General features: G+C 41.8%; 1 protein-coding gene across 1 annotated transcript in view; it reads left to right on the forward strand.

Moving 5' to 3' along the window:
* CFAP58 (cilia and flagella associated protein 58) overlaps positions 1-14,432 on the forward strand; it is a 168,665-nt gene that overhangs the window by 104,891 nt on the left and 49,342 nt on the right. The window contains exons 2-3 of the mRNA XM_083616650.1: positions 8,660-8,823; positions 11,097-11,243. Of these exons, the coding sequence (XP_083472776.1) occupies positions 8,674-8,823; positions 11,097-11,243 (297 nt within the window). The 5' untranslated portion in view covers positions 8,660-8,673. The remainder of the gene's footprint in view (positions 1-8,659; positions 8,824-11,096; positions 11,244-14,432) is intronic.

Genomic DNA, 14,432 nt, shown 5'->3' on the forward strand with positions numbered 1-14,432 from the left:
GATTTTGCCAAGGTCCTCTCAGTGGTCTTTAGGGTACAAAAATAAAGTTCCAGTGAGTTATACTTATTCCTCTGCATGTTCTTTACATCTTAAAAAGTCCACTTAAGCATACATTCTGGTATCTACAGTTAGTGTCCTAAAAACCCTCCTGTTACTTGGCTAATCAAGAGATCTAGGATCTAAAATAAACATACTTAATTATGCTGCCAGAAAAAACTATAATTCTGTGATGGGAGTAAATTATGCAGATTAAGAAAATTGACATCTTTTTACTTAACTAACATGTTTTGCATGATGTGAAAAATTTGCTGGTTGGGGACAGAATAATTTTGTTTTTGTTGGAACATATAAGCAGGATGCATGGGATTTTGTGAATTAGCAGGCATGCGGAAATGGGAGAAAAGGGGTGAAGAGCCTGCAGAGATTACAAGGAGCTGTGCAGAGCATGTCTTATCAGGCCTCAGATAGCATGTAGAGGGACAAAGAAAGGCAAGTGCTCCCTAGAAAATTGCTTGCCCTTCATTTCTCTTCCCATTTGAGAGACATTGTTAGGTTGTTACAGCTGTTAAATCCTGAATGACTATATAAGGGTTTTTTTTGCATTTTTTATCTGAAAGCTTGGGCAAGTGGGAAAAAGCTTTCCCTCTTGCTCTCCTCCAACCTTACCCTGCACTCATTAGCTTGTTGCTTTTGTAGTACAGCCCATACCTCAACCACTAACATTTATACACAGATATCTCCTGGCTTCGTGCACTTAAGGTGAAATTGCTTGTGTATTAATTATTTATCCACTATAAAATAACTTACTCTTTTCTCAGTAATATAAAGGACATGGCATTACAGTGGTACCTCGCAAGACGAAATTAATTCGTTCGAGTTTTTTCGTCTTGCGAATTTTTTGTATTGCGAAGCACGGATTCCCTGGGTATTAACGGTTTTAAGAAAAAGGAAACAAACTCGCAAGATGTTTTCGTCTTGCGAAGCAAGCCCATAGGGAAATTCGTCTTGCAAAGCAACTCAAAAAACGAAAAACTCTTTCGTCTTGCGAGCTTTTCGTCTTACGAGGCATTCGTCTTGCGAGGTACCACTGTATAATTAAGCAGGGTTAGTTAGATTGGCCATGCGGATATCTAGACTTATCTCCCTGCATAAAAAGCTGTTACTTCTCAGTATGTAACTTGAATCCGATCTGTTGAACAAAACACAAGTTGTGAATTTTTGCAGAAGCTATGTCATAGCCTCTTTTGTTCACTCAAGCTGGTTAGGTGGAGCTTTCTTGCTTGCTTGCCCTGCTATGTGACTGTAAAATGCTCTGTTATTTGCTTGAGAACTGACTGAAGAGCTCTACATAAAACTCACTGACAGGCATGCTAGCTTCCAGTCTGTTTTCTACTCAATGTTATTCCCTGCTCACTTTATGATTACTTTCTGTATCCATCTGATTAACAGATATGTGCCTTCTTGTATGACAGCATGTATAAATTCCTTGTAATAACAATCCCATTTAAGTAAGATTTGTTATTATTTTGGTATCTTAAATTGTCTTGAGTTTATGGCAGTAAATCCTTATCAATAGCATTACATACTGTGTATCAGTATGTGTGTGTGTGTGGAAAGTGAGAGAAATTGATGTGATCACCTGTCCACAGTCTCTTGATTTGTTAAGTAAGCAAGAAGAGGATTTTTTATGTGGTAGCATGATTTTTACATTTTACATTTACATTGGCCTACTTCCTTGGCCTAGAGATAAAGAGCTATGTATGTATATATGTATGTATGTATGCATGCATGCATGTTTGACAGATGGATGCCAGCAACAGGAGCCATGGCCCTTTCAGTGCTGCACCACAGTTGATGTTAACCATAGGAAGGAATATTAAGAACTCTTGGGTATTCTTAAAAAAGATTATTGAGGCCTGTTATGAACAAGGCACATCAGTCATTGCTGCCACCTCAGAAAGGGCCTTATAACTAAAGGTGATTGTCCAAGTTTGTGTATATGTAATTCCAGTCCAAAAAGGAAACATCATAAACCAAGAAAAAAAATACAGGTGAATTCTGACTTTGGACAGTCTTGGCACATAGCTGGTGCAAATACATTTTGCAAAAAGATCAGGATGTTTATAGATCACCAACTTTAAGTGAGAATTAGCTCAAGATCTGTTTTATCATTGAATGCATTTCATATGGTACTCTCTAGCTACTTATAAAAACCAAGGAGCAAAAATGCTAATACCTAAAAATTGCCAATAGGTTGCACAAATAAAACTGTGAAAGAAGAACATAATGAATACGATTTTGGTGATTTTGATGTTTACTGCATTCCCTTCAGTGCTTCTTCCCTTTTTCCCTTTGTCTGAGAAGCTTATCCATAACAAAGCATGATTTCCCTGCCAAATTTCTATGTTTAGGAGACTTGGGGACTTTCCAAACCAGCTGCTTATTGAGCAATCATGCTGATATATTCACACACAACTTGAGCAGAAATTATACAGCATTGTCTGTTTATTGAGTATTCATCCTGATATGTTTGTGTTGAAGTTTTATGATATTGCCAACTAGTGGTTATTATCCCATGCTTTCTAGTGCAATTTTCCATCACCTTTCTTACCAAACATGTTGCTATTAAAAAGGTAATGGGATATTTGTGCTAGAAATTGTTGTGTAACAATCAGGTTTTGTGCGAATAAACAATCCACCTGGGAGCTCCAAAATAATAGTAACTCTCAAAATCTTTAGTTCAGTATGTTGTTGTTGTTATTTAGTCATTTAGTCGTGACCGACTCTTCATGACCCCATGGACCAGAGCATGCCATGCACTCCTGTCTTCCACTGCCTCCCACAGTTTGGTCAAACTCATGTTGGTAGCTTCGAGAACACTGTCCAACCATCTCATCCTCTGTCGTCCCCTTCTCCTAGTGCCCTCAATCTTTCCCAGCATAAGGGTCTTTTCCTGGGAGTCTTCTCTTCTCATGAGGTGGCCAAAGTATTGGAGCCTCAGCTTCACGATCTGTCCTTCCAGTGAGCATTCAGGGCTGATTTCCTTCAGAATGGATAGGTTTGATCTTCTTGTAGTCCATGGGACTCTCAAGCGTCTCCTCCAGCACCATAATTCAAAAGCATCAATTCTTCGGCGATCAGCCTTCTTTATGGTCCAGCTCTCACTTCCATACATCACTACTGGAAAAACCATAGCTTTAACTACATGGACCTTTGTTGGCAAGGTGATATCTCTGCTTTTTAAGATGCTGTCTAGGTTTGTCATTGCTTTTCTCCCAAGAAGCAGACGTTTTTTAATTTCATGACTGCTGTCACCATCTGCAGTGATCATGGAACCCAAGAAAGTAAAATCTCTCACTGCCTCCATTTCTTCCCCTTCTATTTGCCAGGAGGTGATAGGCCCAGTGGCCATGATCTTCGTTTTTTTGATGTTGAGCTTCAGACCATATTTTGCGCTTTCCTCTTTCACCTTCATTGAAAGGTTCTTTAATTCCTCCTCACTTTCTGCCATCAAGGTTGTGTCATCTGCGTATCCGAGGTTGTTGATATTATATACTGATAATTCAGTATATAAAGCCCCAAACTTGTGACCATTGTTAGGTCAAGGAAGTAGCATAACATAGCACTAGAATTTGTAGGCATCCAAAGAAGCTGAATGTTGAAAGATTCAGGACAAAGTATTTCTCCACACAGCACATAATTGAAACAATGGAATGAGCTCCAACAACCTGTAGTGATGACACAAATTTGAATGATCTGCACTGGTTGCTGGTTTGCTACAGGGCTGGGCTGGGTTAAAGGTGTTACTATTTGTATACAAGGCTCCTAACTATTTGGAAGAAGTATACCTGTGAGATCACCTTATGCCACATGTACCAATAGACTGCTTTAACTCAGCAGAATAGGCGCTACTCTAGGTGCCACATAATACATAATGCATTTGCAAGAACTTGATATATGAAATAAATAAATAGTTTAATTAAAAGAAGATTGATGGAAGATAAAGCTATTCATGTGGGCACACATTACAGGGCTAGTTTTCTATGTAGGACAATTAATATATCTCTTTTCCTTTATTACTGTTTTTCACTGTATTATTATTAAATGTTTTTATAGAACACTTCATGGCATAAAGCCATCAAAGCAGTGTATTAGTAAAAACAGAATTCTAAAACAATAAAACTATCCATACAGACTCTAAAAACAATGAAACCATTTAATCAAATATAAAATTGATCTTCATAAATGGCTAATTATGCTTCAGGGAAAACTTTCCTAAACAAAAATGTCTTTAGTAGGTGCCTAAACAGTATCACTCTAGGTGCATATCTTATGTAATTCCACAGAGCTGGTGTGACAACACTAAAAGCCCAGTTTCTGCTATAGCCTGAGCACACTTCTGGGGTGTGTGGTACTCTCAGCTGAGGAATGCAGTTGCCAGGCTGGTATATAGTGGGTAAGGCAATCCTTTAGATATCCTGGTCCCCAGAGTACAAGTAATGCTCTGCAAAGTAACCTTTCAAATGTAGTCTGAAAGACAAGATTGCTTAGTAGTAAGTGAAGCAAATAATGTAGATCCAACGCAGAATTTGTGATAAGCAACTTAGTTCATTTAACAATGGCTGCACTCCGAAGCATAGTTACAGGAAAGTAAAACTTAATGAATTCTGTGATTTATTTCTGGGTATGCATGCTTAGGATTGCACAGTAGTTGGTGAAAATGGCGGGTGAAAAGCAAAATACAAATAGATCAGGGCCAGTGGTATTTTTCTGGAAAAGAGGTGCCAGAACTCACCATGAACACCTCCCTTATTCTCTTAGAATGGCAGTGGTGCCCACCTGAGAGGTGCCAGAACTAAGTTCTGGTGAGTTCCTGCTGCAAAAAGCCTTGATCAGGGCTATGGCAAAGGTAGCAGAAGCACCATGGCACATGATGTCTGGGCCGAACAAAAGCACTAATGCAAATTGTCCTAAATCTGGCTTCCTAGTATGAGGATATTGACAGAACCAGTGGCCGGCTATAGAGCTAATACTTCTGTGCTTTGAAGCAACTCAGAAGCAATTGCCTTTTTATATTGTTCTAGTTGACCCCAGAGAGCTTCCCAGGATCAAATAATTTAGTCTATTTTTTCAACTGATCTAGTCACAACTGAGGTTTTCTTTCAGATTTTTTAATGTTGTAGATCAGTTTCCAAAACTTATATACTGATTTGCAAATAATGTATGATGTGCCAAATTGTTTGTGAGAGAAACAACCCTCTCCAGGCTTCTTATTCCAATTTAGGCACATCAGTTTGCTAGATAGGTTGCTTGATGTACATTGTGCACTGTGGAAGGATGCTGACTGCTTTCAGCCTGAGATGATTACACCCTGTACAAGATCAGTACATTGAAATCCAGGAAGTTTAATATTTACAGTTTCATATGAGTTTCTGATGAAGAAATGTTAGAGTTCATTAGTTCATTGAATCATGCCGAAGAGCAGAGGATTCAGATTACCTTTACAGATGACAACCTCCAGCAAATTGACCAAGTGTGAATAACAGGTGCTATGCCAAAAGTGAATCTAGAATTTTAAAAATGCATTTGAATTAGTAAAACTATTTCAGATGGTACAAGTTACTTGAGTCATGGCACATTGTCCTAAGAAGACAGATATTTGTGTCAGTAAATAAGCAGTCTGTTCCAATCCAGCTCCATGTATGTATGGCAGTTGAAAATCTGACCTTCAATGCAAAATCACTCTACTGAAGCTCATCAAGTGATACTTTGTGCATTCTTCCCAACATGCTATCTGTGAAGGAGATTATTACAGAGTTCTCAGAAAAAAAAGAAGAACTCAGCATTGTAAGGGAAATGTTTTCCTAATCTCAGTTGACAACTCTTGAGTTATTCATAATAAAATATCCATTAATTCATCCAGTTCCAGTTTGAGAGTTATTGGAGAGGTGTTACTCCCACGCAATAATTTTATAAATTCTTATGAAAGCACAGTCAGCCTCAGAACCATGGATGCCAACTTGTAAAACATAGTAAAGTAGTTTATTATTGTACTTTTGTTCATCAACTCCCAAGATGCATGGTTACAATTCAGTGATCTGTTTTCTAATTTTGCTTCAGCCTATATAATCACTAAGCTAGGCTTCAGATTTGAAATACACTTTATTGATTTTGAGTTCACTTTTATTGCTATTGGCAACTTGTTTTTAACAGGAAAAAGCAAAAGGTAGGAGTAGGAGTTAAATTATAAGCTGGGTGTCTGCTTTTGTTTTAAACTGTAAGCAGTTTTTAGGCATCTCTGCAGTCAGCAACAAATGCACTTGAGTACCATTGCCACTTCTGCAATAAAACTTTCTATATTTAGATGTACTTTATCTCCTGAGTTGGTTAGAGGTATCTGGTAATCAATTAATTAAGCATTCGCCCCAAAGCTTGCACACTGATAACCCTACTATACACTAGCAAAGCTTGAATTCTTTCAGCATAGACAAATGTGCTGGTTGCAAGGTCTACTACTGAGTAGCTGTTCTGAACATTAATGTTATCTCTTCCTTTGAAGGTTCATGAACATAAATTTATGAATTTAAACAATAGGCCTCAATGCAAGGAAGCTAGGCAGGGTGGACGAATTCCAGCAATCTGTTTCATTACCATCTAATGTCAAGGTAATGAAGAAACCATTTCCAGAACCTCAGATATCTGAAATTTAAAATGTATCAGATTTCTCTGGCTTCTCCTTATGAGTTTTATTAGTGAAAATACATTTTTAAAATATTCCCATGTCTCTCATTACTGCAAAGTTTGTATAGCTCTCCCCAGTCAGTTGGATAAATGAAGTGGAAACTACATAGCATATATGTAAATAATTATATGGGAGGGGGGATTTTGTACAAGAAAGCACAAAAAACCTTGGTGCTAGAGATAGGTTTCTTCCAGTATCTTGCATGGCAGAGACGAACAGGAATGCATATTTTCCAAGAGGAAGCTGTAGTAGTAAAATGTTTTTCCTGCCAGTTTCATATCTTATGAACTTCACTATTTGGAGGTTCTATGCTCTCCTTGCTTAATTTGAGAGCTCATATGTGCCCTGCTCTGTAAGAAGGCAATTTTCCTTCTTCCCTATCAATATAGTATAGTGTAAAAAAATATGCTGGAGAGGTATTAAGATTTAAGTGTTTGTGACACCTTCAATTTCTTCATGGCAAACTGTCCAGTGCATTCCAGATGATCTGCTTCCACTCATTGTCTCCATGTTTTCTCCTTCAAATGCTTGTTTTCCTTAAGAAAGGTGAATTGTGATATGATTAGGCAAATAATTTTGGCTGTTTTTATCCTTGCAAAGAGGTATGCAGTACAATGGGATATCCGGATTGACAGTTATGATAAATGAGAATGACAAGAGCCCATAGTAGCTCAGATACTGAGGATTCTCATGCGCACCTGAAGTTATAACACAGAGCTGTCCAAGATTATTAAATTGCACTGACCGTATAAAGAGTATTCATTGGCTAAAATGATCCATGTAGACACCTTTTTTTTAAAAAAACTGTACTTTGCTCTCCTCTATTCGAAAATAATTGCAGCTCCTTAAGACAACCATTTCACACTTTGGCAGAGGGCAAGATTCATTACTAAGGTGATGTATTGATTCCTAGGCTAGTTTTCAGCAACAAATTTGAAATCTGTCAATAGACAGTTCAAACAACTGGGTCACTACAAATGAGAGAAAGTCAGCAATGTTGCATTCTTCATAACATGCGGTTTCATTTCATATTAACTATATGCACACGTGTATATACATATACATATACACAGAGGTTGCAGGACGCTGTGGTGCTGTGGTCTAAACCACTGAGCCTCTTGGGCTTGCTGATTGGAAGGTCAGTGGTTAGAATCCACATGATGAGGTGAGCTCCTGTTGTTCTGTCCCAGCTCTTGCCAACCTGGCAGTTCGAAAGCACGCCAGTGCAAGTATATAAATAGGTACTGCTGTAGCGGGAAGGTAAATGGCCTTTCCGTGCGCTCTGGTTTCCGTCATGGTGTTCCGTTGCGCCAGAAGCAGTTTAGTCATGCTGGCCACATGACCTGGAAAGCTGTCTGTGGACAAATGCCGGCTCCCTTGGCCTGAAAGTGAGTTGAGCACAGCAACCCCATAGTCGCCTCTGACTGGACTTAACCGTCCAGGGGTCCTTTACCTTACCTTTACACAGAGGTTGCAATCCTCTACTCATTTACCTAGGAGCATATCCCTCTGAATGCAATGCAGCTTATTTACAAGTATATATGCATAAGATTACACTGCAAAAATCTTTTTAATAATTGCAAAGTGGACTTGACCTCTTCCCAGCTGCTTTTATTCCTGTTGGGGGAAAGATCTCGGGAGATCCTGTTGGGGAAAAGCTGAGTAGAGACAATTTTCAGTGGGAAAATGGTGTGTGGGGAAAGGTTATGATCCTGCCTTCCCATGCTAGTCTCCTCCTTCAGATTGCAGCTGCATTCTTTTACAACACAATAAAGTCTGTAAATATAATCCAGACCTTAGCCCAAATCTGTCTGGTTGAACAGAAATCTTTGTATTTGCAGTTAAGTCTGTATATAGAGCACTGCTAGTCGTCATAGAAGGATGGTTTAATGATATTTATTTTATGCTTTCTCTGACAGGTCCTCCATCACATGGAAGATATCAAAGTGCGGGAAATGCAGATCTTTGACTATAAAAAGCAGATAGCAGAGTCTGAAACAAAATTAAAACAGCAACAGAACCTCTATGAAGCTGTGAGATCAGACAGAAACCTCTACAGTAAAAATTTGATCGAAGCCCAGGTACTAAAAAGCAGTTCTCTTACTAAGTTTGTTTCCCATTTTAGTTGAGCCATGCAGTGGTGGCTGGTAACATTTTGACATGGGAGGGCTGCAATTTTCAGATTGACAGAAATGACTCTGTAAATTAAAGACAGTATAAAATGTGTGTGGGACGGAAAAAGCGTGTGGCTTTGAGTTTTTGAGGATCATTATTATTTTTAATGGCTTGATATTTTCAGTAGGAGGGCTGTGGTCCTATAGCCCAGCCTCCACTTGAGCCACCCATTCTTGGTTAATATCTAGAAGATATAACAATGTTGGCATGATTGTTTTCATATCTTTGTCCCTCCTGTGGGAAAAGTTATATTACAAACCTCAGCCACATTGACCTGACTGTTTATGCAAACAATCATGACTCTAGAGCAGAGCTTTCCAAACTGTGTGTTGCAACACATTAACGTGTCAGCTGCACTGTGTAGGTGTGTCATGTGAATGCTCCCCACGCTCCTCCCAGGGCTAGAAAGGGGTTAGTTTAACCTCTAGTTTGCTACTAAAACTCAATTACTGTGCTGCGAAAGGATGCATGTCTAAAAAGTGTGTCACCAACATGAAAAGTTTGGAAAGCTCTGCTCTAGAACATAGAGTCTAGGTGGCTGCAGGGGACCATCCACGATACTATCTTTACATGTATGTCTTTGAAAGATGAAGAGATGTCAGGAGTCAAATTAGGAAAGTGACAAGTCTCTGGTGGTTCTGGATTACAGGAGAGCTTTCCATATCAGATGTCCTCTAAAGATGATCTAGAAATTTGTACCCAGTGGAGAAGGGAACCATTTTTCAGGTGGCCTAGCTCAAGAACATTACAAATAAATGCTCTTGAATGATATGATTATCTGAATATAGTATTGTTTTAAAGTAGATGCCTTGAAAGTGTCTGCCAAGGGGCATCCAAAGCTCCAGGGGACTAAAGGAGAGTCAAACAAGACTGTATCAGATTGATAGCTCAACCATCAATTTCCTTTTGTCTTCAGCTTTGTGTGAAGAATCAATAGACATGTATAAACCAATATTAAGCAACAAATTATTTTCTGTAGTAGGGAAAAGCTGTCATTGCAGCATGAAGGAAAAAGATACAGATTTTTTTCTGAGGGAAAGTTAGCCCATCAAATTATTAAGGAAGTAGCTACAAAGGTGGCCTAGTAAGGAGAACATAATTTAAATTTGACTAGGGAATTTCTTGCACAGGCTTGTACCTGGCTAGGAATATAGCCCTTGCCCAAATGGAAGTGGGTAATTATGGCATCTATAAGGTGTTAATTTATTTCAAAAGAGTGTGGGGAGCAAGAGGATTCAGTTAGCATGAATTGCAAAATTCAGGAGTAGGAGAAAACATCTGTAGCTGAACATAACTTTTATAGTATAGTCAAGCTATGCTATAGCAATAAGACCATCATTCATAGTTCAGTAACAAGCCAGCCAGCCATGAAAACAAAGATGGTCTTATCTGAAAAACTATGCAGAATTGTCATCTCTCTTGGGATATAAGCTTAATTGGTGCAAGCTTGTTTGAGAAAGCAAACCTCTTGGTAGGCATTTTCAGATTATTTAATAAGGAAAATTCCCCCATTGCCCAACCCTGTTCACACTGTTTCTGATCTCCAGGGTATCATAAGCTCAGACACAGTAAAGCCATTTGATAAAGGAGTTGTGGCTGAATTTCAGTACTTGCTAGGATGGTTTCACATTTTTGGATCATTCTGGTTTTGGGAACTGTTGCTTGTTAATTTAAACGAATGTAACCTCAAGCTTTGCAAAATTCATGGGAGCTTTTCCATTTTCATTACCATAGTAGTAGATTTGGAACCATATGTGCATACCAACTTTTAAAATAGCTGGCTTTCTTCATGAGGATTTGTAACATATCTAGGATTATACTCAGCTTTCTCGTGTTCTCTTTACATGAGTGATGATGTGTATATCACATGATAAGCTCTAGTTTCAAAGGATGTGTGTGTTTGTGTGTGTGATATTTGTTATGTTGCATTTACCTAAGTGAGAACCAGAGTTCTTATTTTGTCATTGTATTATACCTTTATATCAGACAGGGGCCTGAGACCTTGCTCCTGCTTCTTGATATTTTTCTGGCTTTTGATGGCATTGTTCATGGTATCCTCCTGGACTGGCTCTGGGGTGGAGTATGGCTATGCTGAAAGAAAAATGTGGATTTTATATCTATCACTGCTTTAGAGCCATTGGTACCTGCATATAGTAAGCCCTCAATTCTGTCATGTTAGGATGAAATCAATGAAATGAGAAAGAAGCTGAAGATTATGACACACCAGGTAGACCAGCTGAAAGAAGAGATCTCTGCTAAAGAGGCAGCTCTTGTGAAAATGCACCTGGACCACCAGCGGATAGAAAAAGAGAAAGAGGCCTTAAAGGTAAGGAAATTCCATTAGAAAAAGTGTCCCAGTATTGATCAGAGGTAAAGGAATTGGTTTTAAGTTGTTGAATGGGCAGAAATGTACCTGTCAGGGAACTGTCATCTGAGACGAAGGAGGTGAAAGGGCTCATGGAGGGTGAGAGAGACCACTCAGCGGAGGAGGGGACCAGCAGGGGGAGAAGTGGAGTTCCAAGGGAAAGTGAGTCGGAGGGAGGGCTCAGAGACACTTCAAGCGAGAACAGTGGGGAGGTTTCAGGACCTCCCGTAGGGACACCCACTCCTCGGCGGAAACTGTCACGCCGAGAGTCCAGAAGACGCGTTTCCGTTAAGGAGCTTTTATGCTGGAAGAAGTTCCGTAAACGCCCACTGTCCGATTCAACGAGCGATTGATGGAGCCATGCTTAAGGAGCTCCGTCACAGACAGAGGTTTGGGGACTTAGCCAAACTCTGAGGGATCAGGATTTTACGCACAAGCAGCTCACCATCCCATCACAGCAATCGGACAGTCTCTGAAAGCAGCTTGTGCAGAGAGGCATCATGAGCAACCCAGCCGGAGCCGGAGGAGCAGCAGGAGCTGGAGAAAGTCCAAGTCTGGAAGAAAGGTACAGAGTGTTGGAACTCCAGCTAGCAATGCAAACGGCGAGGCTAGAAGAAAGGAGGGCGCAGGATGCAGAAAAGGCAAAAGGCGCTACACTAGCAAGAAAGATGCCAGGAATGGTGCAGAAGTTTGGGGGGGACCCCAGGAACTACCAAGCCTTTAGGACAGAGATGCAGTATGCTCTCGAACTGCAGTTTAACGACTTTCCCGATGAGGCATCGCGAGTGGCGTTTGTGATTGGCCATCTCGAAGGGGGGGCGAGAGACTGGGTGAGGCCCCTGATGGCAGGGAATAGTGACATGCTGAAGGACGCGAGGAAGTTTTTTCGCGCCATGGATTTGATGTTTTCCAGCGAGATTGAACAGGGACTGGTGCGCAGGCAATTGATGGCTTGCAAACAGGGGAGCCGACCGGTTCGTGAGTACTGGACTGAGTTTACAATGTTGATACATAAATTGGGGTGGGACTTATCGGCGGAACCCATTCAAATGCTCTTTGAAGAGGGGCTTTCTTCGGCGGTGAAAGACGAACTTTCCCGGGCGCCCAGGGCGGAGTCTATGGACCAGCTGACCAAATCAGCGCTGACCATTGGAGCGCGCCAGGAGGCAAGAGCCTTGGAGAAGCGGGAGGGGAAAGGAGAGCGTTGGAGGGATTTCCGCATTCCAGAGATTCCAGAACCAAGTTTCCCGCCCGGAGAGCCGATGGAAGTTGGAACGGCGCGTGCGCGCGCAGTTTCAAATCCCAGTGAAGGGAGGAAGAAGGAGGGAAAGAGCGCCAAGAAATGTTATCTCTGCCAGCAGCCAGGTCACTTTGCCAGAGTCTGCCCGCAAAGAAAGGAATGGCAAGGGATGGCGGGAGCTGTTGGGGGGAAGGAGGAGGAAGTCCAGGAGCCAGTAAAAGCCAACGCCTGTCTGCCACTGTCAGGGCACTGCAGACAGGCCAAGGAGCAGTAAAAGTGCCCACTCCGGAACCTCCAAGACCAGCCCTAGTAATAGAGGTGTTGCTAGAGCTGGCAAACGGATACCCACTAAAGACCAAAGCGCTGTTGGACTCAGGCAGCTCCTGTAATTTTATGAGCAAGGAGTTTGCAGCTGAACACCAGATACAGACACTCCCTTTAAGCAACCCCCTGCAGGTCACCACGATAGATGGGAGGGAGCTGTTGGGGGGAGAAGTTAGCCTACAGACCGTCCCAATGGTTATGAGGGTGGCAAGGCACACCGAAAGGATAGCGTTCAATGTAGCCACCCTGGGAGGGGCGCCAGTCATTTTGGGAATGAGCTGGCTAGCGTTGCATGACCCGCTAGTGGGCTGGCATCAGAGAGTGGTCTCCTTTGGGTCAGCACATTGCCTGGAACACTGCAAAGAGGGAAAGGTGCCAGAAGGGGCAAAAGCCTCCCTAGCAGGGACGGAAGTGGCGGACAAAGGGAAGGTGCCCAAACAATACGCTGACCTGAGCAAGGTCTTCAGCGAAAGGGAAGCAGATAAACTACCACCGCATAGAGACTTTGACTGCCAAATTAACCTGGTGCCTGGGGCCCAGCTCCCCGTGGGCAAGCTGTACGCCATGTCAGACAGGGAAATGCAGGAGTTGAGGGAGTTTATTGACAAAAACCTGAAGAGAGGTTTCATCAGAGAGTCCAGAGCGGTGGGGGGCAGCCCAGTGTTTTTTGTGGACAAAAAAAACACGGATAAACCGAGATTGGTCGTGGACTACCGGCGGCTGAATGCCGTGTCAGAACCAGTGACTTTCCCCATGCCCAGGATTGATGACATTTTGACCAGGGTGAGGAAGGGAAAGATATTCACGAAACTGGACCTGAGAGGAGCGTACAACCTGATACGAATAAAGAAGGGGGATGAATGGAAGACAACGATGTTCACCCCCCTAGGGGCTTTCGAATATCTTGTTATGCCCTTTGGATTACAAGCAGGCTCCGCCTGTTTTCAATCGCTCATGAACCATGTACTGGGACCTTTGCTCTACAAGAATTGCGTGGCATTCCTCGATGACGTGCTGATATATTCAGAGAATGAGGAGCAGCATGTAAAGGATGTCAGGGAAGTGCTGAGCCAGCTGCAAGCAAACCAGTTGTGGGTGAAATTGGAGAAGTGTCAGTTCCACACCAAGGAGGTGGAATTCCTGGGGTACCGCCTATCAGACAAGGGATTAGCCATGGATCCAGGCAAGGTCCAGGCGGTGCTGGAATGGAAGACACCGAAAATGAAAAAAGATGTGCAAAGGTTCTTAGGGTTTTGGGAACTTTTACCGTAAATTCATCAAGAACTTTGCCCACTTAACGGCTCCCATCACGGACTGTCTAAGCAGCAAGAAGAAATTCGTTTGGACGGCGGAGGCGGAGCACGCTTTTGAGGAATTGAAAAAGGCATTCGCTTCGGAAGAACAGCTCCTGCATGTGGATTTACAAAAACCCATGAGAGTGGAAACTGATGCCTCAGACCGGGCGGTGGGGGCGGTGCTGCTTCAGCCAGGGAGCAATGAGTCGGAATGGAGACCGTGTGCCTTCTTTTCGCGTATGCTGAACAAATCCGAGAGGAACTACACGGTATATGACCGAGAACTACTCG

Source organism: Podarcis filfolensis, assembly GCF_964270895.1.
Source record: "Podarcis filfolensis genome assembly, chromosome: 5".
NCBI lineage: Eukaryota > Metazoa > Chordata > Lepidosauria > Squamata > Lacertidae > Podarcis > Podarcis filfolensis.